This window comes from Parasteatoda tepidariorum, chromosome 9 (assembly GCF_043381705.1).
Source record: "Parasteatoda tepidariorum isolate YZ-2023 chromosome 9, CAS_Ptep_4.0, whole genome shotgun sequence".
NCBI classification, from domain to species: Eukaryota; Metazoa; Arthropoda; class Arachnida; order Araneae; family Theridiidae; genus Parasteatoda; species Parasteatoda tepidariorum.
Window position 1 is genome coordinate 57,787,032 of NC_092212.1, and position 26,365 is coordinate 57,813,396.

The 26,365-nt window shown below is 29.2% G+C and overlaps 2 protein-coding genes across 3 annotated transcripts in view; one reads left to right on the top strand and one right to left on the bottom strand.

The window, feature by feature from the left end:
• The window catches only part of LOC107449792 (organic cation transporter protein), a 47,230-nt gene extending 34,846 nt beyond the window's left edge, over window positions 1–12,384 (top strand). For both annotated transcript variants that reach the window (XM_071185580.1, XM_043042904.2), the window contains exons 10-12: window positions 5,398–5,579; window positions 6,879–7,128; window positions 12,274–12,384. In XM_071185580.1, the coding sequence (XP_071041681.1) occupies window positions 5,398–5,579; window positions 6,879–7,022 (326 nt within the window). In that variant the 3' untranslated portion in view covers window positions 7,023–7,128; window positions 12,274–12,384. The remainder of the gene's footprint in view (window positions 1–5,397; window positions 5,580–6,878; window positions 7,129–12,273) is intronic.
• LOC107449795 (superkiller complex protein 8) lies at window positions 7,397–24,456 on the bottom strand. The gene is made up of 11 exons (XM_016065454.3): window positions 24,226–24,456; window positions 21,828–21,861; window positions 21,713–21,740; window positions 21,442–21,547; window positions 19,584–19,669; window positions 17,886–17,972; window positions 15,978–16,123; window positions 13,524–13,617; window positions 12,994–13,087; window positions 11,885–11,977; window positions 7,397–7,631 (listed from the first exon to the last, which is right to left on the bottom strand). Exons 2-11 carry the CDS (start codon window positions 21,828–21,830, stop codon window positions 7,463–7,465), a joined length of 906 nt encoding a protein of 301 aa, XP_015920940.1. The 5' UTR covers window positions 21,831–21,861; window positions 24,226–24,456; the 3' UTR covers window positions 7,397–7,462.
• Window positions 24,457–26,365: the final 1,909 nt, after the last annotated feature.

The window sequence follows — 26,365 nt, forward strand, 5'->3', positions numbered from 1 at the left end:
TATTTTAGTTTGAAAAATTACATGACAATCAGCAACTGTTTAGATAATTGTTTTTTATTTGATAAGAATTTTGCATTTTATAGCATAAATAACAGCAATTATAAATAAAATTTTGATAATGAGTTAATTAACTCTTTTTCCAAAAAAAAAATTTAAATTAAATCCCTTCTTAAGTGATTGCTTTTATTTGCTATATCTTTTATGTTTGGTATATTTAGTCGTTAGTCCATCTTCAAACATTTTGTGACAAATCCTATTTTTTCTTCTTTGCAAGCACAGAATGTAAGTTTTGAATATATTCCCTTCCAGTTTCTCTGATGTTGTAACACTTACATATATATAATAATCGTCGTTAGAAAAACAGTCACTTTTATAGTAACTAATTAAAAAAAAATTTATTTCTTACCAAGAATCGCGATAGTTGATCTTAAAATTGTGTGAATATGAATAACAATTATGGATTTTGAAATGACATGAACATGAAACTAGATATACGATTTTGAAAATGAGAAAATACAAACTGGGATATAGAATTTTTAAAACGCGTAAATACAAATCACGATTCATAATTTTTAGATTGCGTAAATACAAATCATGATGCGTAATTTTTAGATTGCATAAATAAGAATTATGATGACTAATTTTTAGAATGCGTGAATGCGAATCCCAATGCCTTATTTTAAAATCACGTATAAATACGAAAATCAATGTTTGATATTATAAACCGCATGAGCAAATCAAGACATTGAATTTTAAACTTGAGTGAATAAGAATCGCTACATAGGTTTTTAAAAAGGCGTAAATACGAATCACAATATCGGATTTTTAAATCTCTTAAATAAGAATCGCAACGTACAATATTCAAATCACGTGAATAAGAATCACAACAGGCAAATATGAAAAGCTATGTTTGATATTAAAATCATGTGAATAAGAATCGAGATATTAGCAGATTCCAGGCTTGGGACCTCTAAAAGGCTTGACAGAAGCAGCGTCGTTTGAACTACGAAAATCGAATTTATCTGGAGGGCGGGTAAAAAATTCGGAAAATCTTATCTGCTGCGTGTAAAAGGGGAGAAAATAGTTAAAATAAGTAAAAATGAGAAAGGATTGGTAGCTATGTAGTTTGAATTTTCTGTTTCTCTTTGAAAATCGGTGAATTATAAAAAATTATAAAAATCGGAATACTTATAAAAAAAAAGTGAAATTTTTAGAAAATCTGAATTTTTGATAAAAAAGCTGAAATTTAAGATATACAAGTGAAAAATCACATCCCTGAATTAAACTTAAACCAAAATAATTGTTTGTATTTTATAATTTCAACTTCATAAAAGAGGAATGAAAAAAAAAACTTTGATTATGCTTGTAAAAACTTAAGTACTATGTAAAATTTAATAAAATTTCTAATTTAATATACAATATAGTATCATCTGTTAATTTATTTTGAACATTACGACAATAATCTCAATCAGTGGTCTCGTTAAAATATCTTTCCTTGCATAACTTTGACAGAAAACACTAATCAGACTTAACTCAATTTTTAAAATGCTGCTTTTATATTTAAAATATTTAGATCAGCATTTAATTAATTATAAATATTTGTCTCTCTGATAAATTAAACTATGCAGTATAATTTTGTTTGTAAACAAAATTCTATTAACTGTGATTTTGTAGCAATTTGTTTAAATTATTGAACATTGTTTTAATCATTTATTTTAATATAGAATAGGATAAAAAAAAAATACAAAAAGATTATTTAATAATGGTTAAACAGACACATGCACACAAACGAAATATATATAAAATAATCAAATGTGTTATGGATTGTGATGATAAATATAGCAATTTATCAGTGAGGTAAAGTACTGCACTTAATACATGCATATTCGCAAGAATCTTTGCATAACACAAAACACAACATTCCCTAAATCATTGGTTCTCAACGGGGGCGGTGAACTTGTTTTGGGCAGTAGGGGGCGTTGGGTATGTTTTGGGCGGTAGGGGGCGATGAGCATGTTTTGTCATTCAAATTTAAAACTTAGAAATAAAATTATTAAATTAAGAATTATTTAATAAATAAAATTAATATTAAAGAGAAAAAAAATTAAATTAATATAATAAAGATTATCCGATACACCATTTGTACCAGCAATAAAACGAACTTATACGGCACTTATTCTCCGATCCGAACCAACACAATTCAGCGCATGAGTCTGTACCTTTTGCCTTTGACTTATTGAAGTCATTGCGCTTTCAGTATGAATTTTCGATTTGACCCGAGTTTCTTATAATGGTTTTTCTTAGCTTCATTACAGTTTTTCCCCCTACCACCAGCAATGTCGGTTAATAAAAAGAGGTGTCATCAATACAGTGCCACATACTTGAAGTTGGGATTTGTTCAATCACTGTTGAACTCTCAACTACCCATGTGTTTACTTTGTAATAAAGTTTTATCTAATGAGGTAATGAAATCTTACCGTTATCAGGAGCATTTGCAAAAAACTTATCCTGACAAACAAAATAAAGATTTGTTATTTTTCATGAACATCTTCTTTCACGCTTCTGAAGGCACCTTCGGTATCTGGGTTACTAGCAACCTCATCACAAAAATGCGACGATGGTTTATTAGCTTCTTATAATATATCAAAATGTATTGCTAAATCTGGGAAAGCTCATACCATCGCAGAGTTGATACTGTCGTTTGTCAAGGAAGTTTTAGAAACAGTTTTACACCATCCAGTCGCATCCATTGTAATAAAAAAAAAATATCCCGTAAGCAACGATACAGTGCGGCGACGAAATGATGAATTGGCTGAAGACGTTGACATTTCTTTACGCAAACTTTTGTTATCCAACGAATTTTCTCTTCAAGTTGATAAATCAACCTTGACAGATAATGTAGGCTTTACTATAGGCATAGGTCCGGTTTGTAAAGGTAGGAAAAATTATTCAAGAGATACTTTTTGCAAGAAGCTTGATTGTAGATATCAAAGGTAAATCTATTTTTAATACTTTCAAAGATTATTTTAAAGAGAAAAACATTCCTCTTGCGAATATTATGTCTATTATCACTGATAGGCTCCTGCAATTGTGGGTCGACATTGCCCTTTTGGAAAGGAAGGTACCAGATGTCTTAGCTGTTCATTGCGTGATTCACAGAAAGCATTTAGTAGGGGAAAATCTCAGCAACCGCTTGCATCAATCATTGCAATATGCCATATCTGCTGTGAACAAAATCCATCGTAATGCTCTCTACAATTGATTATTCAGACAGCTGTGAAAGAAAAACGATAAAGAATTCAATCACTTGCTACTATACACCGAGATTCGCTGGCTTTCCAAAACCTTCTGTCTCAATAGGTATTGGAATCTTTTCGACTCTATGCTTGAGTTCCTCGAAAACAGAGATGTAGCTCTGAGAGACAGATTGATAGCATTTAAGAAAGACTTTGACAGATTTATCTGTAAAATTTAAGAGTGATAATTTACATCTTCAAGGCAACGAGCTCAATTTGATCCCTACAAAATCAGTTATTTCTGCCTTTCTAAAAAAACTCATTTCGTGGAAGCAGAATTTTGGTTGGAATGAGTTCAGCCAAGCAGGCGAAATTCACTCTGATGACGCACAAGAATATTGTCAACACCTTGACTCTTTGACATGAACTTTTCTGACCGTTTTAAAGATGTTTTGTTCCCTAGAAGTGCCTCAATGGGTTTATGGGTTCTGAACCCTTTTGTGAATATTGAAACAGCAGAGGTTGAGATTTACGAGGAATTGGTTCAACTTTTAACTAGGTAAACTTTGAAATGATGATCGTCTCACAGAATTTTTGCTTAAAGGTGACATTAGTCGTCTTTATCCTGGACTGTAGACTATCATTAAACATTTTTTAATTGCCTCCCCTTCCCCCTAGCTTGTCGAACGTGGAATCAATGTTGTTACAGATCTTATCACAAAAAGGAGAAATCGACTCGAAATTGTGCAACGAGGGGATTAGCGTCTTCATCTCACTAAAAGTATTGAGCCGACCGTTAAGAAATTGGTTCTGAACCANATATGCCATATCTGCTGTGAACAAAATTCATTGTAATGCTCTCTACGATTGATTATTCAGACAGCTGTGAAAGAAAAACGATAAAGAATTCAATCACTTGCTACTATACACCGAGATTCGCTGGCTTTCCAAAAGCTTCTGTCTCAATAGGTATTGGAATCTTTTCGACTCAATGCTTGAGTTCCTCGAAAACAGAGATGTAGCTCTGAGAGACAGATTGATAGCATTTAAGAAAGACTTTGACAGATTTATCTGTAAAGTTTAAGAGTGATAATTTACATCTTCAAGGCAACAAGCTCAATTTGATCCCTACAAAATCAGTTATTTCTGCCTTTCTAAAAAAACTCATTTCGTGGAAGCAGAATTTTGGTTGGAATTAGTTCAGCCAAGCAGGCGAAATTCACCCTGATGACGCACAAGAATATTGCCAACACCTTGACTCTTTGACATGAACTTTTCTGACCGTTATAAAGATGTTTTGTTCCCTAGAAGTGCCTCAATGGGTTTATGGGTTCTGAACCCTTTTGTGAATATTGAAACAGCAGAGGTTGAGATTTACAAGGAATTGGTTGAACTTTTAACTAGGTAAACTTTGAAATGATGATCGTCTCACAGAATTTTTGCTTAAAGGTGACATCAGTCGTCTCTATTCTGGACTGTAGACTATCATTAAACATTTTTTAATTGCCTCCCCATCCCCCTAGCTTGTCAAACGTGGAATCAATGTTGTTACAGATCTTATCACAAAAAGGAGAAATCGACTCGAAATTGTGCAACGAGGGGATTAGCGTCTTCATCTCACTAAAAGTATTGAGCTGACCGTTAAGAAATTGGTTAGTTACTTGAATGTTTCGCTGATACTACTTTTTAGTGTTAAAAATCATTTTGGTTGTTTTTTTAATTAGAATAATAGAGAATAATCTAATAGAGAATAAATTATTTTTTTAAGCATAGGTTTCTTTGTTGTATTTTTTTCATTAAACGTATTTATTTTTATTGTAACAAATAGACTGCGATTACCTGCCGCGAGAAAATTATCGAGTTAATGGGCACATTATATTTTTTAAAGAGACCAAACAAATTTAAAGCGTAAAGAAATTAAGATTTTGCTTATAATTCAGCACACCTCCCTCCGTCCCCATGCTTTAAACAACTGCATTTTCACGAAGGGGGACGTTGAAATGTTTTTTGCTCCTTAAGGGGGCGGCAACGTTAAAAAGATTGAGAATCTATGCCCTAAATCAACAGTAACAGCCAGAAACTTTTTTTTTTGTTGATAAAATTCAATGTAATTAAGTTAATCACAATAAAATTTTCTGAATGTTTCCCTATTATTTTTCAGAACCTTGGTGGTTGCCAGTAGTTGTATCCATGACTGGAAAATTTTGCCTTTCTTGTGCTTTCGGCATTATTTATGTGTATACTGCAGAATTATTTCCAACTGTTGTGAGGAATGTTGGCATGGGTTCTGCCTCTGTAAGTGCCAGAATTGGTTCTATTCTATCACCATTTGTTAGAGAATTGGTAAGTTCTAGACTTCTCTTAATTTAACAGTCTTTTCATATTTTGTACAATTTTTTACAGTCATTTTAAATGTATTGCAACTTTTTTTGTCATTTGAATCAAACCTAAATTGAATTACCACAGAAAATTTTTTGGTATTATTCATCGGCTACTTATGTAAAAGCTTTTACATAAAACTGTACAATTATTAATAATGCAAGGATGAGTTTGGTTAAAAAACCAAAAGAAGTAAAAAGTTGAAATTAAAAAATGTTACACGCAAAACATATTTTAATTATTGAAAAAAAAATTTGAGCAAACAAAAAGTGTATGTAGAAAGCTTATATTCATAGAATATTATTAACTTTTTAATAAAAAATATCAACAGGCGATTTTCTTTAATGTGTGAGTTTAAATCACGAAGTGAGGTTTTAATGGTGAGGTTTTTTTTGAGGTTAAGTGAATATAAAACCAGATGTAAGATTTTTAAATCCCATGAAAACTAAGCAAGATGCGTTACATTTAAATCGTATGAATACATAACGCGATGTACAATTTTAAATCGTAAATAGCGTGAATACGAATCACGATGTGTGATTTTAAATTTAGTCAATGTAATTTTAAATCGCATTTACTTAAGTAGGATATAAGAAGAATAAAAAAGTAATTTTTTTCAGCAATTCAAAAAAACAGAATTCTTTATTTAGTAAATAAAAAAAAATCTAATAAAATTACTGAAAAGTAAGTAAAACCTTTTTGTAATAGCCCACTGTGAGCAAGGCAGATCATGGAAATTAAAATTCTGCAATTTTGTGGCAAGAATGTGACAATGTGGTCAACGTTTTGCACAAGCCACTTCAAATCCACCTTTTGATTTGAAGCTGGATTGACAGAGGGTTACCTATTGACAGAGGATCAAACTCAACTCCTCAGAACCATTGGAGCTCTAAAATTAGAATAACCTGAATAATTTTTTTAATAAATTTATGCCTACTTTAATCCTAATTGCTACTTAATTTCAAATAGTTTTCAGCTCGGATGTCTTAATGGCTACTATACCAAGTTTTAATACAATTTATATTTCTGATCGCTTTTTAATTTAATTTAATTTTCTTAATAACTCTTAAATTTTTTTAATTAGAATTCACCACAGAAATTACTCATTTGAACAATTTTTTTTTTCAGCAACTGATGACATGGTTAGTGAAAAAAGTTTTAAAGCTATATCTCCAATCAAAAAAATTTAAAAATTTTAATTTTAAAGAATACAAAGCTTACTAAACCCAATTTTTAAATAAACAAATTTAAAATTTTTTGCAGGGTTATGCAACTCATCCAGCAGTACCACAAGTAATATATGGAATTCTAGCAACAATCGGGGGCCTTCTTGTTCTGTTATTACCAGAAACAAACAATTGTCATGTACCCGATACACTAGAAGAGGCAGCAAAATTCTCAAAATAAAAGACGTTTAAAAAAGCTTCAGAGCAATTAATCTTCCAAACAATGACAGAAAATCTTAATTTACAAGATGGCAAAACTTACACACTGTTTGGCTCAACATTTAGAGGTAATGTAAATTCAGTATATCTTTAATTTATATATTCACATTTTTTAAAGGGGCCACTTACTTGCATGGTCCAATAATGATGTTAAAAGGGAGAAAAAGTACACCTTTTCTGAAGTCAAAGTACTCGATAAATTTGTATTTATTTTTCTAAGATTGCAAAAGATGCCCAATTTCGATATTTTTTAAAAAAAGTACATACCTTCAACTCTTCCAGTTATATATGTGTATAAAGACAGTATTTCACTGATGAAGCAGCAAAATAATCAAATTATCAAGTGGCACATTTTATTACATATTCAATACATACTTAAAATTGGATTACATTTAAGCTCATTTACACTGGGCAGTCATAAATGTTAATAGTCCGGTCATCCGAAACAGACACGATCTTGCTTCCATTGTGATTATATTTTGCACACCACACTTGGTCAGAATGTTCATTAAAAGTATGAATACACTCTTTGGAGGCTATTTCCCAAACTTTTACAGTTTTGTCAGATGAACTGGAAAATAATTATATCAATAAAAAGAAATATATTTCAAGTAATACAAAACATTGATATAAATTCAGGTTAAATACTTTGTTTAAGTTTCTTCAATAAAGTGAATAGATTGTAACAATGTGTAATATGAAAACTAGACCACTGTTAATAACGTTGGATCAGATCTTCACAATCTAGGACCCAATCTTAACAGTTTAAGGATATGACTTCAAATATGCTAATTAATTAGAACAGACGATATTTTAAGTTACGAAGTCAGATACAAAAACCCACTTTCTCTGAATAAACATACCTGTCTCCTCAACAGATAAGTATTTCTGACACCCAAAATATAGGGGCAGCCTCAATATGAGAAATACAGTCCAAATAGTTTGGTCAGTAGAACGGTCCTAAGTTTAGATCCTACAATGCTAATTTTACTTTCGGTATATCTCACTACATTTTGAGAATTTTTGCACATAACTATGAAATCCCTTAGCTTTTAGTAAATATTTTATTTATAATAGACAAAAAAAGTTTGAATTGTAAGGTATCCAATTTTACATGCCAAAGTACAAAGTTTGAGTTAAACTGAATTTTAAAAATTTAATTTCTCAGGAACTATTTGATTGATTTCGCACAAAGTATGTATTTATCATGTAAAATTGCCTTCGTTACAATTCACACTTTTTCGACTTATTAACTAAAACAATAGTTTTTTTTTTAAAAAATAATCTTTGGATAAACAAGTATTTTAACTGAGAGAAAAAATTTTGAATTCGCTTAAAACGTATAAGAGATATAATGAAATATGTATAAAGTAAAATTAATATTCAGGAGTCCAAACTTTAGACCTTATTTTCCAGGCCAGAAATTCGAATTCATCAGAAAAAAGTATGTTATTTCAGTGAAAATAAGATTTTTCATCATTCCGTAACTTGAAATATCATCTACACTAACTAGTTTAACATATTTGAAGTCATCCCTTCAAACCATTAATACTATTGAGTCCTAGAACATGAAGATTCGATCAAAAGGTATTCAGGGTGGTCTTATTTTGCGACCTGTATACTTCTTAACTGCTATGCATTATAAATTTAGTTGAATTATTTTCAAAAAACAGTTTCTAAAACAGAAATTTATCAAAACTGTGCACAGAAATAAAAAAGGGATCACTCTCAATAACTTTGGATCTAATGATTGGAGTTTCATACACTAGAACTCAATTTTTATGATCGAGTGTCTAATCTTAACACTGTACTGTATAATATTAAAAAAAGTTAAGTATTTGACAAAGACAATATTTTAAGTTACAAAAACTTACATTTTTTGAACGAACATTTTCTTTTTTTGGCAGATTAAAATTTTTTAAAGGTAGTTTCACTTTTTGCATATCTCCTTTGTAAGATACGTTCGCGCTAAAATTTTGTGAATGGTTAAGTAAAGAAATTTCAATTAGCTAAAAAACAAAATTTGCACAAAAGTGGATGAATAGTTGGAGTTGTATTTCAAAATGCATATCTATAAACTTGCACACCTTACAATTTAGTAAATTATACATATTTATCGAATATTGTTAAATAACATAATAAAAAAATATGAAAAATTAGTTTTTGCATAAACAGATTTTATTATTGTGTTTAAAAAAGTTTCCCACATTTGGTGAATACTTCCGTCAAAATTTGTTAGAATTACACATAATAAGGTTAAAATTATGCTATTTTACTCTTTAAAAAAAAAGGACATTTCTTTATCGTTTTCTTATCCTAACTCCCAGAGATTTATCTAAAAAATTCTTTCACTGCTTTGTGCAGTCACCCATTTTTTTTTGCAATTATGTCAGTGAATTTAACTTTCAGGGACAATAAGCAATATTGAGTTTAACAAAAATTTAGTAAGGGCTCTCTGTAATTCAAATCTAACGGGAAAAAAAAGTATACTCATTCTGAGGAGGTATCTATTTATATCAGATTTCATATTATTAATTAGCATATGTCATCCAATTGAATCACTGAGTCTGACTTTATCTATACAAATTAGCCTATTTAAGGTTAAGCTCTTGCACCATAAGGACAGAGTCCTAGTAGGTGATAATGCAAACATTTGAACAAAAGTTATTTAGGCTGTTCCCTTTCCAGTAACATTCAAACTTGGTACAGTACAGAACCCATTATCTGGAAAATCAAAAAATCGGAACGAACTTTGATAAATTTTCCCACCATTTTTTTAAAATAAAAATTTTTTTTCCTTATAAGATTTCAGGAATTTTCTTTCTTTTTTGAAAGATGTTTACCTTACCATCATTTTGGAATTAATCATTAGTGTATTACTTCATTGTTTGCTACAAAAACGGCTTTTTGCAGCAATTCAGAAAACCGGAAAAATCAGTTATCCGGAATAGCGATGGTCCCGATCGTTCCAGATAATCGGTTCCCTACTGTACAATACAATATCAAAAAGATTTTTATGCTGATGAGGATAAATGAAACAACACTTTACAAAAATTTTGCTAATCAGAGATTTTTTAACTCTACAGGAGAGAAGGGTATAGTCAGTATTGTAGCGTCAAATTCCCCCCCCCCAGAACACAGAGAGCGTTCGCAGGAGAGAAGTGTAAACATTGTTTGCATGTTTTTTTCTCTATCCAATAGAGGATAATTCTAGAAAAGTATTAAATGCAATAATTGTGATATAAATTTGACCAACCCTAATATGTTCCCTGAGAATGCAATAAAAGAAATATACACATTAGGGGTCTCAAATTAATAAATAAACTAGGACAAAATACTAATGCATCACTACTGAGGAAGGGGGTCTGAAAACACCAGATTTCACCAGTCTGTTTGATTGCCTGAACGAAGCAAGGAAGAGTCCAGCAGTGTTTATTAAAAAACCCATTTAAAATTCATAATGGTGTTTTTCTTTTCACGAGAGATAATTCATTAGATTTTGAAAATGTTTTTTTTTTCGCATTTAACTATTTATTTGTGATCAATATTTGAAAAGTATACTCAAATTAAAGTACTGCAACACTGTATTGGCATGTTATGGCTCTTCTTCCCCCCTGGGTATTATGAACTTCCACTGAAAATAGTCTGTATACTTTTTATTCATGTCACATGCATTTGCATGTTTAAGAAAATAGAATCACCTGAATCTATTTTTTAAATAATAAACTTAATGGATCCAAATGAATCTGCTATGTCGTACATTTACCCAAGTCTTTCAATAGTAAATTTTTTTAAAAATCAACAGTAATTTTTACAAGGTTGTTACAGGTCCTATAAATTTATAAAAGTACAAAACAGTAATAAATTTACATATGCAAAGAGATATCTGAAATATACCCAATCATCCCTTTCCTCATAATGGTTATTCTTGGTGCTTAAAAAAATAAGGAAAAATTAGTAATTGAGTAGTTGACTAGTAATTGACTAGTTTGATTGTCTGTTGAAAAGGTTAATTTTTTGTTATGTCTATTTTTAACAACTGTTTTCGATCTATGTATATTTTCATTCATGAACTTTGAGCTGTACCCAGAATAAAAAGGTAGCAGCATAGCGACCACAATAATCATTCAATTCCAATTAGTATATAAGGGATATTAACTCAATGTCTGGAGATACCTTTAGATAGATGATGGTTGACATCGATAACCTAATCCCTACATTGGTCCTGTCCCTGTACACACAACATAGACAATAATCTAATTGCTGATAGCAACATAGGAGAGATCAAGCATACAGCCAATCAAAGAAAGAAACTGATTTAAAAATTCAGAAAAAAAAACATTTAAAGTAATAAATCAAAATGGAAAAGCGCTTAAAGCAGCTGAATCTAAATTAAAATAAAACAAATTTGGTAAGTCAGAAATACTGTTCTAGCAGAAAATGAAAAAAAATTATAAGATAGTGTGCTAGCAAGACAGCACTTCATCAGGGGACACACTGCCTGCCAACACACATATCATATAATTTTTTTCTTCTTCTGCTAGAATAGTATTTCAGACTTTCTAAATGAAGCATACAATTGTGATCTTAATACAGCTCTCTTAGTGACTCCAAAAACAGCAATGAATCAAATAGTAATAACGATTAATCGAATTCTATTCCAGATACAATTCTAATGGAGGAGTATTGTTGCGTAGCTACTACTACAATTATTCAATTCCAAATCAATGTTAGATTTAGATACATTCATCATAATTTTATAAAATGCTCGTATTTCAAAAATCGGAAATGGTTAAATGCAAATTTTAATAAATGAGTGCATACCTTGAAACAAAATGTGTATTATTTGGAGAACAATCAACTTGAAGAACCCATGATCCATGTCCAGATAAAGTACCTATTAAATGTGCATGTTGTCTGTGAAAGAAATTAAAATATTTTATTTATATTACAAACCATTTCAAATAAAACAAGCATAAAAATTAATAAGTGTGTCATTATTTATATTTCTAAAACTCGTCAATCACTAATTGATAGAAAAACTGCATCAATACAAGTAAATATGCAAATTTCAATGTACATTTGAGCCCTGATTATCTATTAGACTAGTGTTAAACATATAATTGAGACATAAAAATTAAGCATGTTTTTCAAAAATTGACTCTTACGAGATGAACTATCAGAAAAAATTTATTATCTTTACTTATTTTCAGGTACGATTTCAACAATATCCAGCTTAATACTAACAAAATGAAAATTGTTTGGCTTGAAAATTTGTTTTTTGGTTTATATTTGAAAATAAACTTTTGAACAGTTGTTAGGTACATCCTCCAATATTTTTTGTGTATTTTCATTGTCTTCATCACTGTGATCAGAAGCAGGCATCAAATCAGATATCGAAGTATGTCACAGTCAATATATATACATCATCAATTTACGGTAGACTTTCAGTCACACAGTTTAATTCAGAAGGAATAATTAATATTTAAAACAGATTATGTTTTTAGATGGTAATTATCAAAACAAAATGATTAAAGAACATAATAGATTGATCACTTGTAATTTAATTTATAATTATTTCATATTTATAATACCTAATAACTATTTTCTACACTAAAGTTTTGGGCTTTTGAAAATTATCAAAATCTATTTCAAAAGAGGATTTTTACATGTTTAAAACCAGATAAAAATGTCAAGTGTCGAAAACTTTCCTAACTCTGGGATGAATATTCAATCAATTCTAATGGGCTTACTTTAAATAAAGTATCAGAAATAGAGTGGCAGTAATTTACAAATTAACTTCACACCTTGATTTTAAATCTCACTCCTCAAAAGTAAAAAGAGTGAATTTACTTTCAGGTATACATATTACATTTTAAGATAAATGATTAATGCAATAAAAACAATAAATAGAAGTTAATACTTGTACTTACACATTATAAATTTTAATGTGACAATCATCAGAAGCAGTTATAAGCATCGAAGAATCTTTGGAAAATGTTAAAGAACGAATTGGCATAGCATGACCTTAAAAAAGAATAAGCAATGATTAATTTGTAGCAATATAAAAATTCAGTAATAGGTAATGAAAGATTAATGAGAATCTATCAAAAGTTATGTATTTTTAGAAGTTTGGAAGGTCGACATCTTTCTAGCACTCCTTTAAACTAATTAGAAAATTTATAGTAAATTTAAGTTAATTAGAATTAAAATTAATTAGAAATTTATGAAATGCAATAAATATAATTATGTCTCATTCATATTTGAAAAAAAAAATAGTAGTTCAAAAAGAATGTGACTGCATCAATTTAAAAAAATGGTAAAAAACATTTGTGAAGATTCATAGATCATGTAAAGTAACGATAACTTAATCATAAATAAGATCATAATTCAAAGCCCAGAATTATCAACAATAAAATCAAGATGTTTCTACAACATGAACAACATAGTTTAAACAAATTACCTTCTAATGTGTGGACAAGCTTTCCAGCAGCTATATCAAACACTTTAATTATTCCATCAATAGCACCACTGGCAAGATATTTACCATCAGGACTCTAAGAGCATAAAAGTAAAATAAAGAATATTTACAAAAAAGCACACTAAAAAAATATAAATTAGTCTAATATAAATATAAAGTAGATATCAAGGTTTTTAAAATTTAATTCATCCATCATGAAAAAATTAAGCTTAGCTTAAAAGGAAAACAATCAAATTTTTAAAACCAATTTCTAGCATAAACTATTTATTATGGGCATTTAAAACGAGTAATATAAAAATTAAAAAATATAATAAACAAAAGAAAACATAAACTAAATAAAAATTATTGCATTATTCATGGAAAGTTATATATCTGATCCGCTATTCTGTATTTGCGCATATTGTTCCTCACTACATAACTTTTCAATACAATAAGAAATGGAGAAAACAGTGTTTTTGAAGGAAAAACAGAACAATAGATCTTAAGACAACGTAGATGCTCTAGCAATTAAGGGGGGGGGCAGGCAGTTAAAAGGGGGATTTAACACCATTTTTAAGCTTGTTTCCTTATGTCTGAATAAAATGGAAGTTTAATAAAAGTAAAGTTTTGAAATAAAATTAAAACATAATATTAATCCTTATAGATGAAAGAAATTATATGATTTGCATACCTGCCAATATTTAATCCTTTCAAGGATGATTTCCCCCAGTGGTAGTAAAATGGAATATAAATTACAATTTTAGGCTGAAACATACATTGTATTTTTGGATGGCTTCTGTAGACTACTACTACAGTATTCCATATTTATATATATACTTTATCTTTTTAAAAATAGTGGTGATCAAAAAGATGATAAATGTAGTTTTTAAATGCAAGGATATATAGAAAGCATGCATTTTACTACCACTTTAAATATAGAAATAAAATTTTACACCAAATGCGTGAAAGTTGGCAAGTATGAATCTGTGAATTATTTTATTAAATAATTTTGTTTTTGATGAAAACTTGAAGAAATTGTGTTTTACATACCTGCCAACATTGGAGAAATAAAATAAAGGAGATTTTACTAGCGACATTTTTTAGGAAAAGAGTAAAGTTTTGATACATCATGCATAATCATGTAAATCAAAAAGAGAAATTCAAAACTGGAAATAATATAAGCACTTACATTTAGTGAAGTAAAAAATATGTTAAAAAATCTTAATCTAAAGAAGATTTTTTTAAACCATTCCTCATAATTATTAACACTCAACATACTGCAGTACCGGCAATAGCACTATCTGTTGAGGAATAAAAGAAGTATTTTTGTCATCAACGGATATTTTATCTCCAAAATTTTATTTTTTTAAAAATTTCTTCAACAAATATGGAGAAATTTGAGAATACACGGGTAAACAGGAGATAGTCATAAAATATAGGAGTCTTCTTTAAAAACAGAAGACTTGGCAGGCATGGTTTTAGTTCATTTTTAATTATGATTGTTAGGATTTATTTAATTTAAGACTATCAATTTAAAATCAGTACAAACTGAAACAAAAAGAGACTTACATGAATGGCTTTGAAATTATCATTATTGAAAAGTGAGAATATATTTATCTAACATTAGTTGGAGAGGAATCTATATAGCATTACTATTTAACATTTCATGAAGAGGTAAACCATGAAAACCTTCTATAGTTAGTCTGATAGCAAGAGGACTCTAACCCATGATATGTCTATCACTGAAGATAATTTATGTCATGACTGCAAGCTGGGTTTGTAATTCATTTAACCTAGTCACCTGGATTGCATTGGCTTGCCACAATATTAAACTAAAAACAAGAAAATAACTTAAACTTCTGAGGACATTGCACACTGACCACGAGAAGAACAAAAGATTCCATTTGCTGGAGGCCGTGATAACTTTTCATGAATTAGTACTGCACAGAAACTTAAAATGACTCGAGCATAATTTTAATGAGAAATAAAATACAATGCAAAATGCACGCCAGATATAAAAAAGATAACTTAAAAACTAAATATGACGATGGATGAAAGACAATTAAAGTAAGACCAAAATCAACAGCTTACATTGTAAGAGTGACAGTTAAATTTAAACCCACATTTTTTATTACATAAGGTTAACTACAGCACAATCTAACAAAAGTAACTATTACGATTGTCTAAATTTAAAAATAAATGCAAATTGTGCCTTAAGATGGTAAATGATACTGCATTTGATAGCTTCGCTCCATCATGACAGACCATGATATTACCCAAACAGGTTTAAACAAGAAACTTCTTAAACATCTTTAAAAAATAAAAACCTCCAGTATCTATCTTTAAAAACTAAATAGCAGCATATCAGTATATTGCCTTAATCCTTCAGTTTACATAAAATTATTAAAATTATACTTAACATGATATTATTACATAAAATTATTAAATGATACTTACAAAAGCTACACTCAAAGTGAATTTTTTAGTTTCTAAAAAAGATTCAAGTTTTCCAGTTTCTACACCATACAAATTTATTTTGCCTCCATGGCTGCCTGTGGCAATGTATTTGGAATCAGGAGAAAATGTAACAGTCCAAGCATCAACTAAAAATAATAAAAGAATAATATTAAAACACTAGCGAGAAACGAAATTTGATATAAGGTAAAAATAACATAATTGACAGATTTTGAAACCTTGTCAAAGCTTTTCTGTCTAGCACTATCATCTTTTATGTAAAACTATGTATCATGTAAAAATATAAATTAATATTATGATTATAAGAACTTAAATAAATGTAGTTTTTTAATTATAATTAAAAAGAGGGGGAGGGCTAAGCTAAAATTGAAGCAGTTTTGAGTAATTTGATCATTAACAGACTTATCAACAAAACAAAAAATAGATTTCTCACAAAAATTACATAAAAAACATACTTATATTTAATAAAAATGATGCATACTTTTACTACTACATAAAAGAAAAACCTATCAAAATTAAGCTAGTCTCCTTATGGAAACTATGCCATACTTTCAAGCAGAAAACAAGTTTTGAACATTCAAAAATTAAGCCATAGTTTCATGATTCCTCAAATATTTTTCAAACTTTAATCACAATCCAATGAACACCTCAGTTAGAAAATAACATTTTAAAGGTTTTCTCAAGTTAAATAGATAATTATGATATTGATGAAATAAATAAAAAATCTAGATACATCCTTAACTTATAGTTACAAACAAAATGTATGACTAGACTACTTATTGGTTTAGTAATATAAAATATATTAAGCAACAGTATACCTTTCAATTACCAATCAATAGAGAAAACATACTTTTTTTAAATTTATTTTCTTATAAACAAACTAATTTAGGATTTTATTTTCAGTTCTAAGACTATTCATTACTTTTCATTAAAATTAAAGAATAAGGTTTCTTTTAGTTTAAGTATTTAATCACAGTGGCCCATCTAAATTACTGGAAAATAAGCATTCATGTTCAAACAATAAGGGTTTAATTAAAGTGACACAATAATTTAATGGAAACTTTCAACTTTCTTGGATATAATGACTTACAAAAATGCAATAGATTAACTGATGATAAAATAGTAAAGTATGATAGAATTCATACATAACACAATGTGTAAGAATCCTATAAAATGACTAAAAAAAACTTACAGGTACTTAACAAAACCACTCAGCTCATATTCCATACTTTGCCAAAAGAGTGTGGGAGCGGAGTTATCGATCATGCCAACCTTCATCTATCAAAAGGTACCTCGTGATTGAATCAAGTTAGCATGTCTTATATACCAGTGAATTGATGTTTAATATTCGAAGTGGTGGTTACGCCATTTGCCAAGAGCATTTGTCATTCTTTATATAATAATTCTAATTATTCATAGTTTGCCTAAAAACACAGAGCATTCATTACAATGATTAGGCGTTCTCTAGAATGCTGCATTTGATACACACCACCCAACCACGACGAAGCACCAAGTCTCATTTTTTAAAAGCTCTATCTTTTAACAGTCATGGCAAGAATGCCATAAAATTTTGAACCTGGTCAGGCATGGATAGCGCCTGAGCCGGTACTTCTCTTGCCTAACTTCTACACCAAACACAGAAGTGCTATGACAGATTTAACATCAACCTTGCTGGACATACATAGCGGTTGCTTAGTCAGCTACAAGAATCAAACATGCAGCCCCTAGTTCTCCAGCAGTGGTGTGAGCAATGCCTTAACCACTTAACCAATCATGTCTAGGTAGCACCACTGCACTTTATACATGGATGATAACATATGCATAGTGTATTTTTTATTCATGCAACTTTTAAAGGAATAACAATTTCAAAAATTGAAATGGATAATATACCTGGACCAGCATCAATACTCTTCAATTCTTGACCAGAATGTAACTCCCATACCCTAATCTGACTATCTAAAGAACTAGATGCAGCAACTAAAAAAAAATAATGAAAGGCATATAAGGTAATCCCTATCGATGAACTAAAACTTGTGCAATAAAAATATAAAGTTCAGAAGTTTCAGTGCAACAAAAAGGTAAGATCCAAAATTTTTGTAATGTAGTTTCGACTATGGGCAATATAGCTAGCAAATGCACAGATAAGAAATGGAAACAAATGTTTTGTGTGGAAAAGCCATGTAAGCCTATTGTCAATTTTAATTTGGCTCTCACCAATATGAAACTGGACATACCTTACTACTGCATGTGAAACTGTACTAACAAAGCTGATCCCTCAATCTAGACAGACAAGTTGGCCTCTCAATTTATAAAGCTAATTAAAAATGAATATTTACATATGAAAAGTGAATTGCTATAAGTACTATATTCTTTACAAAATTCAAATAATAGTTCGTTAAAGGTTGTCACTTAAGACCAATTATTATAATTTTGCTGCTTTTTAGAAGTAACTGAGAAAAAGAGAATTTTCTGAATTTACTCATTTTGGATAATACTACAGTCCAATTTACTACTATATTTTTCTGCTCTGGAGAGATAAAAATTATTTTCCTTCCTTCAAATGCAACCCATCTATTTTAGAGCCTGGGTTACCAAAGTAAGTGCTTTCGACCCCAATGGGTGTTGAAGACTTTTGGGGTGCTGGGGCTTTCTATAGGATTTTTAAGAATTTACAGAAGAAACTTCTTTAAATATTAAGTGCTATCTTAAATTAATAATTTTATTTTATGACAAACATATTCTAATAACAACCTTAAATGTTATTAAAGCAGGCATTAATTCAGAAAATTATTGCAAAAAGACCAATTTTATAGGGAAAATACTTTGTTTGCTGTTCTACTCGAAAAGAAAATTTATTCTAGAAAGTTTGACTTGGTACTTCTTCAAAATTTAAACTATTCTGATCTAATTTCTTACATATCATTTTCATATTTCTTTTATTCATTATGAACATCATGTTACAGTAATTTTGGATATTAAAAACAATTTGTTTATAAGTTAATTTAAAATTATCATTAGAAGCACACGGCAAATATTCTTTATTTTTGATGTAAGGGCAGCATTTTTCAAAAATTGCTAAACAAAAGGCTCAAATAAAGAAACACAGTTCAGTAGGAATTTTCAAAAAATTGTCTATATGGTTAAAACTCCAACAGATCAAAAATAAGGAATGTAAGAAAGTTATTTCATAAACCTTGTCTTACAAAGTAAGCAATGAGTCAAAAAAAGGTTGGGAACTTATGCTTTAATGTTATATGAAACGCAAAGTGAAGTTTTAAAAATATGCTTAAATTACTTTAAAAACTTTCTTAGATAGTATCCTTAATTTAATATTAAGAGGATCAAACAGTTAACTGCTCTAATGCTTAAACTATAGGATCATTAGATCTAAACTTTTCAAGATTTTGTTTTTTATCTAGTACATATATAATGCTTATAAGATCAGATGTATTTGATTATTTATGTGTCAAAAAAATGAAATAAAACAGTAACAGTATATAAATAATATTTTATACATTATCACATGCTACAAAGCATATTAAAATTAAATATTAGCTTTAAATCTTAAGTTACTAATCTAAAACATACTTGAACCATCATCATTGATATCAACTGAAACAACTCCTAAAGCATGGCCTTCAAATATATGACGAAGATCTAATTTTTCTTCATCCCTATTAAATATAGATAAAAAAAATAATATAAGATAAAAAATATTAGAAGATGGATTCTTTTAAGCATATCCTATTTAAAGTTTAACTAAATACATTTTTCATAAAATGCAAAATTATTTTTAAAAAATCTCTTAGTATTCAAAGCCACAATGATAACCATCAAACATATTTTGATTCGGGTTCAAGGTAATAACCTTCAAGGACATGAGATTTTTCACTAAACCACTTTTTCTAACAAACAATTGTTACAGAATAATCATATCTATTGACAGATTATTAGAATCATTAAAATAACTAGAACTGTTTGTTGTTTAAAAAACAGGGCACAAAATTTCAACTCACCATTCGTAACTGAACATTTAGAGCTGGCAAGCTTATAAAATATTGTGTTTCAAATAGAGCTTTATAAAATATTGTGCTTCAAATCAACCTACCATAATTTTTCCAGAATCCATCTTTTTGTGAATTTTAAGTTGAAAAATATTAAGAAGTGAGAGCAATATTTTCAAAGTTCTGCTAGAGATGTGTGAACAACTTTGCTGTTTCCTAACACCCTTTATAGGCTTTCCAAAGAAAAATTCTTGAATTTGTTATAAAGGAGATAAATAAATTATCTGTGTATTTAAATAAAAATCTCTTTAGTAAACAAGTGGATGTTTTGTTGGCAGAGAGCGAAAAAGTGAAGTTTATGTTCATTTCAATATCATTGAAACAGATTTTGGAGACATAAAACAGTGAAGAAAGTTAGTGAGATTCCTGAATATGCTTCAGATTATAACACTTATGTGCTATTCTACCAGTAATCACAGCTTCCACAGTGACAGAGGCTTCAACTGTAACTTTACTCAGATAACAGCTAACAGAAATTCTTAGAAGATTGAGACATTGCTCAGAATTTCTATAAATTGCTTCCCCATCCCCAACAGAGTTTGATGCTAGGCCTGAATTTAAAATACAGTATTTTAGTTTTGAGAGACAGTGGTACGCAAATATGAACTGACATTTGTTTGCATTTTAATGACTTTTTATGACATGTGGATAACAGTGGAACTGTAGAAAAATTTATATCTGTGTTTTTCAGCAATTAAAAAATTTTAGCAATAAACATGCTACAGTCTTTTATTTTATATATTCTTTTATGGTTTTAGTCATCAAAAAGTTTTTTTTATACAACATTATGAAAATAGTTTATATTTTTCATGAAAATAGTAAGAGCAAAAATTTTAGTTTAACTAGTATTTTAGAACTGATTTTTTTCCCGCCCTGGTTTAATAGAATATTTATTTTTTACTCCATATTTAATTTCAATTCTAATGATTAACATATTGCCCACAGCTGATATAACAAGTGGACCAAAATAACAATTTAATGTAATGCTAAGTGTCACAAGCAAAGGGTTAAAAGAATAGAATTTAAAGTTATTTGCAATAAAAATGAGCTTTTGCTAACTAATAATTTTAAATCTTAAAAAAAAGAAAAAGAAATGAAATTACAACTCGTAAAGACTGCCTTGTTAAATAATACAAACAAAATAATAAATAAATAATACAAACAAACAAATAAAATTCCATTGGATAAGCTTCATAATTTAAAAATAACTTTTAATGAAAAAAAATTTTAGAAAGAAAACACTAGAAATAGCTAAAAACATGAATTTTTTTTAAAATAATTTTTAACAAACATTTGTTATATTGAGACTACTATGCATATCTTACAAAATTTTTAATTAAAAATAAATTTCATTTTTGAAACTTGAGTATGAAAAAAAATACCATTTCCAAGATTTGACCACATCATCAACTCCTCCTGTAACAATATGATTTAAGTTATCTTGCTTTCCTTTTTTCCAAGCACAACACCATATGCTATCATCATGAGCTGAAAATAATCAGGAAATTAACTTTACATTTAAGTTATAAACGTAGATAAAAATTAATTGATATGTGAATAATATAAATTGATATGACTATATATGAATCAATACATATCATATATTTAGTATTACAAAAATGTTATACAATGAAAAAATAAATAAAATTTTACCCTGTTCTTGCTTGAATATCACAGAATACTAAAAGATTCACAAAAAAAAAAAAAAAAGAAAGAAATTAATATAATGTAACACAATAAGAATATTATACGCAATAAATTTTCTTACCATTCTCAAAATTTTCACTTGAATAAAAAGTGATCTGAAAAATAAAAGTTTTAATACTATACAAATTAGGTATAACTATTGTTCATTCTATACAACTTTTTCCTAAGTCATAAATTAAATTTAAAAGAATTTTCTTATTTTAGCAATTTGGATTATTTTTTCTATCTAAAAGTATAACAATTAATATTTTATAATTATTTTAAAATGTAATAGTAATTTTAAAAAAAAATCTGCAATAACTTAATTTTATACAAATGAAAGTAAACTACAACTATAGAAGACAAAATAAGATGAATAATAAAAAGAAAAAGAAAAAAAAAAAGAAAAAAATCAAATTTAAAAATTTATGCTCATGAGTGAATAATGAATATTATACATAAATGCTTTGAAAATTAGATAATTTATGACTAAAATTGGGACTTTTTATACCCAATTATTCTTTTTATTTATTCATTATGTTTTTTTTTTGTTGTTGATATATTGAAACAGTGACATTGTTTTCAATTAAGCATTTTGAGTAATATTTAAATCATTGGTTCGTAATTTTTACCAGCAAATATTAATTAAAATTTTTTCAACATCACATGCCCTTGCAAGAACAGTAAATCAGTATTTATTTATTCAAGACACTTGTGATGGATTATCAGGGGTCTGTCTAAGTTTTTCTGAGAGGTACCTATTTTGTGAAAATAAAGACATAATTTGTGAAAAATGAAAAATTATATTAAAAAATCAACAAAAAAATATGGATTTTTTGTTTCTGAAGGGATACAAAAATAAAATTTTAAGAAAAAGTATTTTGTGTTTCCTTAAGTTGAATTTGTGAAACTACCGTTTTTCCTAAAGTTGAATTTGTGAAGGTACCGCTAAATGGTAGTAAATTCGGCCTGGACAGAACCCTGATTATATATAAGAATTTAGGTCAGAGTTTTATATAGAATTTTTTTCTAACAGAACTGTTTTAAACTGAAGATTCCTGAATTTTTTTAGTAGAAATAATATTGTATTGGAGTGATTTTGAGTTATGGCCAGAGAAAAAAAAAATTATTAGAGGTTTTAACAAATTTGAGAATTATTTTTTCTTTTTGCAAAGTTGATATTACAAAAGTTAGAGAAAATAATAAACATTGAGATGAACTATTTTTGGATTGAAATCACTTTCAGATCAATATTTTTTCTTTCATTCACTAGAAAATGAATTCAGCTAAGTGTTTTATGAGTTCTACCTCAGGATAAGCCAATATAAACATACATGCAGGCTAAATAACTGCCATTTACAAGCCTACATGTAAATCAAGAACATAATAACAAGCAAGAATCAGATTGGAAATAGGAATATATGATTGCAAACATAACTCAGATATGCTACATAACCAAAACGTTAGAGACTGGAAGATGTGAGACAGTTCAAGGGTTAAAATGAGTTGATTGGAGCATAAGTCAAGTTTAAAGCAACAATCTAAAGTAGGTTTCTAATGCCAAGCTCAGCTTACCTCAAGATCTTTAGCACCTCTGAACTATTTTTGTGAATGTAATCATTTTCTTGACTTATTTCCAAATTTTTGAAACATATTGAGTGAGTTATTAATTTCTTCCAAGGAAAGATCTCAATCAGTTCCAGCAAAAAGTTATTGTGAGTTTTAGCAACTTTTGAGGGGTGACAATGGAGAAATTATAATAAAAAATCTCAAAAAAGGCCCAACTCAAATGGTATAACTTATAGCAAGCGAACCTATAATATTTTTTTTAAATAAAAATTCTTTGACAACTTGGCGATTGTAGTGGGTAAGAACAGATTGGTACCAATACAGAAATATGCTCTCTTTCAATTACAAAAAATTGCGAAATTTGTACTTTGCTTTTGATAAATGCATTTGGCAGACCAGATAATTCCAGATGGGGAAAATCCCAGATATAGTAAAAAATAATAATAATAAATAAACTCAGTAATATAGGCAAAATAAACAAACAAACATAGAAATTATTCATAAATGAAAATGAATTCATTAAAATGTAAATTTATTCAATTAATAATTAAAGATACTCTCTAATTTTCAAAAATTTACAAATAAATGTCATAAATGAATTAACAGCGTAGGCACAAATCAAACAGAATATACTTAATTTGCAATTTATATTGTTAAATTATATTTCCCTAATACTGCCAGAAAAATATAAATAAAGAATTTAGTTATTATTCAAAATACAGCAAATGCCTCTTTAAAAGACTAATATTGTTAAATTATTCACCGGCTTCAAACATAATGGACGCAAAATAAATGCTTATATCAACAGAATGTTTTCATTGATGGGATATTATATATCTCAAGCAATGGAAATAAGTAAACAGTCATATCGATATAATGTTTAACGAATTTAATTTTTACAAATTACTCACCAGTCAGAGAAATTCTAATTTCAAAATGTCCACATTATAGAAAACAAATGTAAATAAACAATCCAACAATCCGTTTACAACGTATCAAGAAATTTTAATATTCGCTTGTAACCTTTAAAATAGTGATTAAGTTTTTAGTTTGTAGCTTACATATATAAATAAAAAGGCTATTCCTACTAGCGCGAAAAACCAGGCGATTGAAACTGGCTACAGATGGCGTAAAGCAGAAACAGAACAAGCGACTAGGGGAAGGACGATTCCATAATGTTAAGTTTCGTCGGAAGAGTGAAAATAGGGAAATTACACTGAGAATATTGGGGATTTTTTTGTTCGCTTCCGTGGCATATTGGCTAAATTTCAAAGGTTTACGGTCACCGTTCGCATTTGTTTTTACTTTTATTTTTTGCAACGTTTGCTGTCATTTTCGAACTCGTATAAAATATGTTATTTACTGAATTTTTTCGTTATGTCTTTGCTTTTTCATTCTTATCTGTTTTGCTTTTGTTTGCTCGATGTTTTTAGACAAAGTATGAAATGTGAGAATTATAACATGCTTTCCATAGGCATTCTATAGAATGACAAATGCTATTTAGGCAAGTATAAAATAAACGTCCTGATGCTGTTATTATGTAAATGATGTGCATGTTACTGTGAATGACTGAAATCGGTGGTTGTTGGATTTCAGCGGTGAATGTTGACAACCACATTATCGCTTCGGTGAATGTCCGATATATTTGTTACATCCGATTTGATATTAATTTATTTGTTTATATAATTGCATTTATTCGATATTTTAATTCTTACAGACGATAGATTAGAAGAAACATCAGTGTTTGGAGTAGCGGGTAAATGTTTACTGGGCAGTGGCACTAAACCTTAAAAAAATATAATTGCATTGTATACCCGGCAGTGGCACTGAATCTTAAAAAAACATTAGTGTAGGGTATACCGGGCAATGGCACTTGACCTTAAAAAATATCAGTGTAGGGTATACCGGGCAAATATATACCGGGCGATGGCACTTGACCTTAAAAAAACATCACTGCAGGGTATACAGGGCAGTGGCACTTATACTAGGTCTAGTTGACGAGACTTTTGGTAAATGTCTGAAATATATACAAGGTCTAGTTAAGTGCCTCTGCCCGGTATACATTTCCCCGGTATACCCTACACTAATGTTTTTTTAAGATCAAGTGCCACTGCCCGGTATACATTTGCCCGGTATTCCCTGCACTGATGTTTTTTTAAGGTCAAGTGCCACTGCCCGGTTTATACACGGAATTCTTTTCACGATCTTCCCCCCTCACGCTCCTCCAACATGTACAGAATTGCTGGATCAGCGACCGATAGTTGTCAACAGTAGTGAGGTACGTACCTCTCTGCATCAGAAACGTTCTTTGAAGATAAAAAAAAAATCAATTCTGACTGTCTTCTCTGTAAAGCCTAATAATCAATTATTTCTTTTTTGATGAACCTGGTGAAGTTTTTTTGTTTCATAAAATTCCGCCAAAATTTGACTTCCAATGTTGGCGCTAAATTAAGGCGATATTTTGTTAAGGTAACGCTCTCACCAGCAACGTTTTCCCGATATCGAACTCATTTTCCCCTTTCTAAATTTTCTAAGTCCGTTTGTATTATGGAATCGTCCTGTCCCTAGTCGCTTGTCTCTATCTATGGCAGCTCTTAACGTGTTTTCAACATTAGCGTGTGGCGAGTCATAGGAGAAGGAAGTACGTTAATTTTTCTCTTGATTTTTAAATAGATTAAAAAATTTTAAGTTGAGCAACTATTCAGAACTGAAACATAGTTCTGAAAAAAAGCGTCGTGGAAATTTCAAAAAAAATATTTTTGACAATTGAATATGAAAAATATTAGGCAAGAGCTACGACATGGAACTGATGTTCTCCTCAGATGGCGTAATCGAGCACTGCCGATCGCCAATAACAGAACATTTTTCACAAAATTAGCAATCCTTCAACGTTTTGATTTATGGAGAAATAAAGCAAAAATCTCTCAACATGAAAAATTTTCTTTTTAAATATGGTTGAGACGTTATCATTTGTTTTTCTATCGTAACACTCGAATACGCCATATGGGGAGAAGACCGATTTCATGTCTTGATCATAGTACTACTATATTT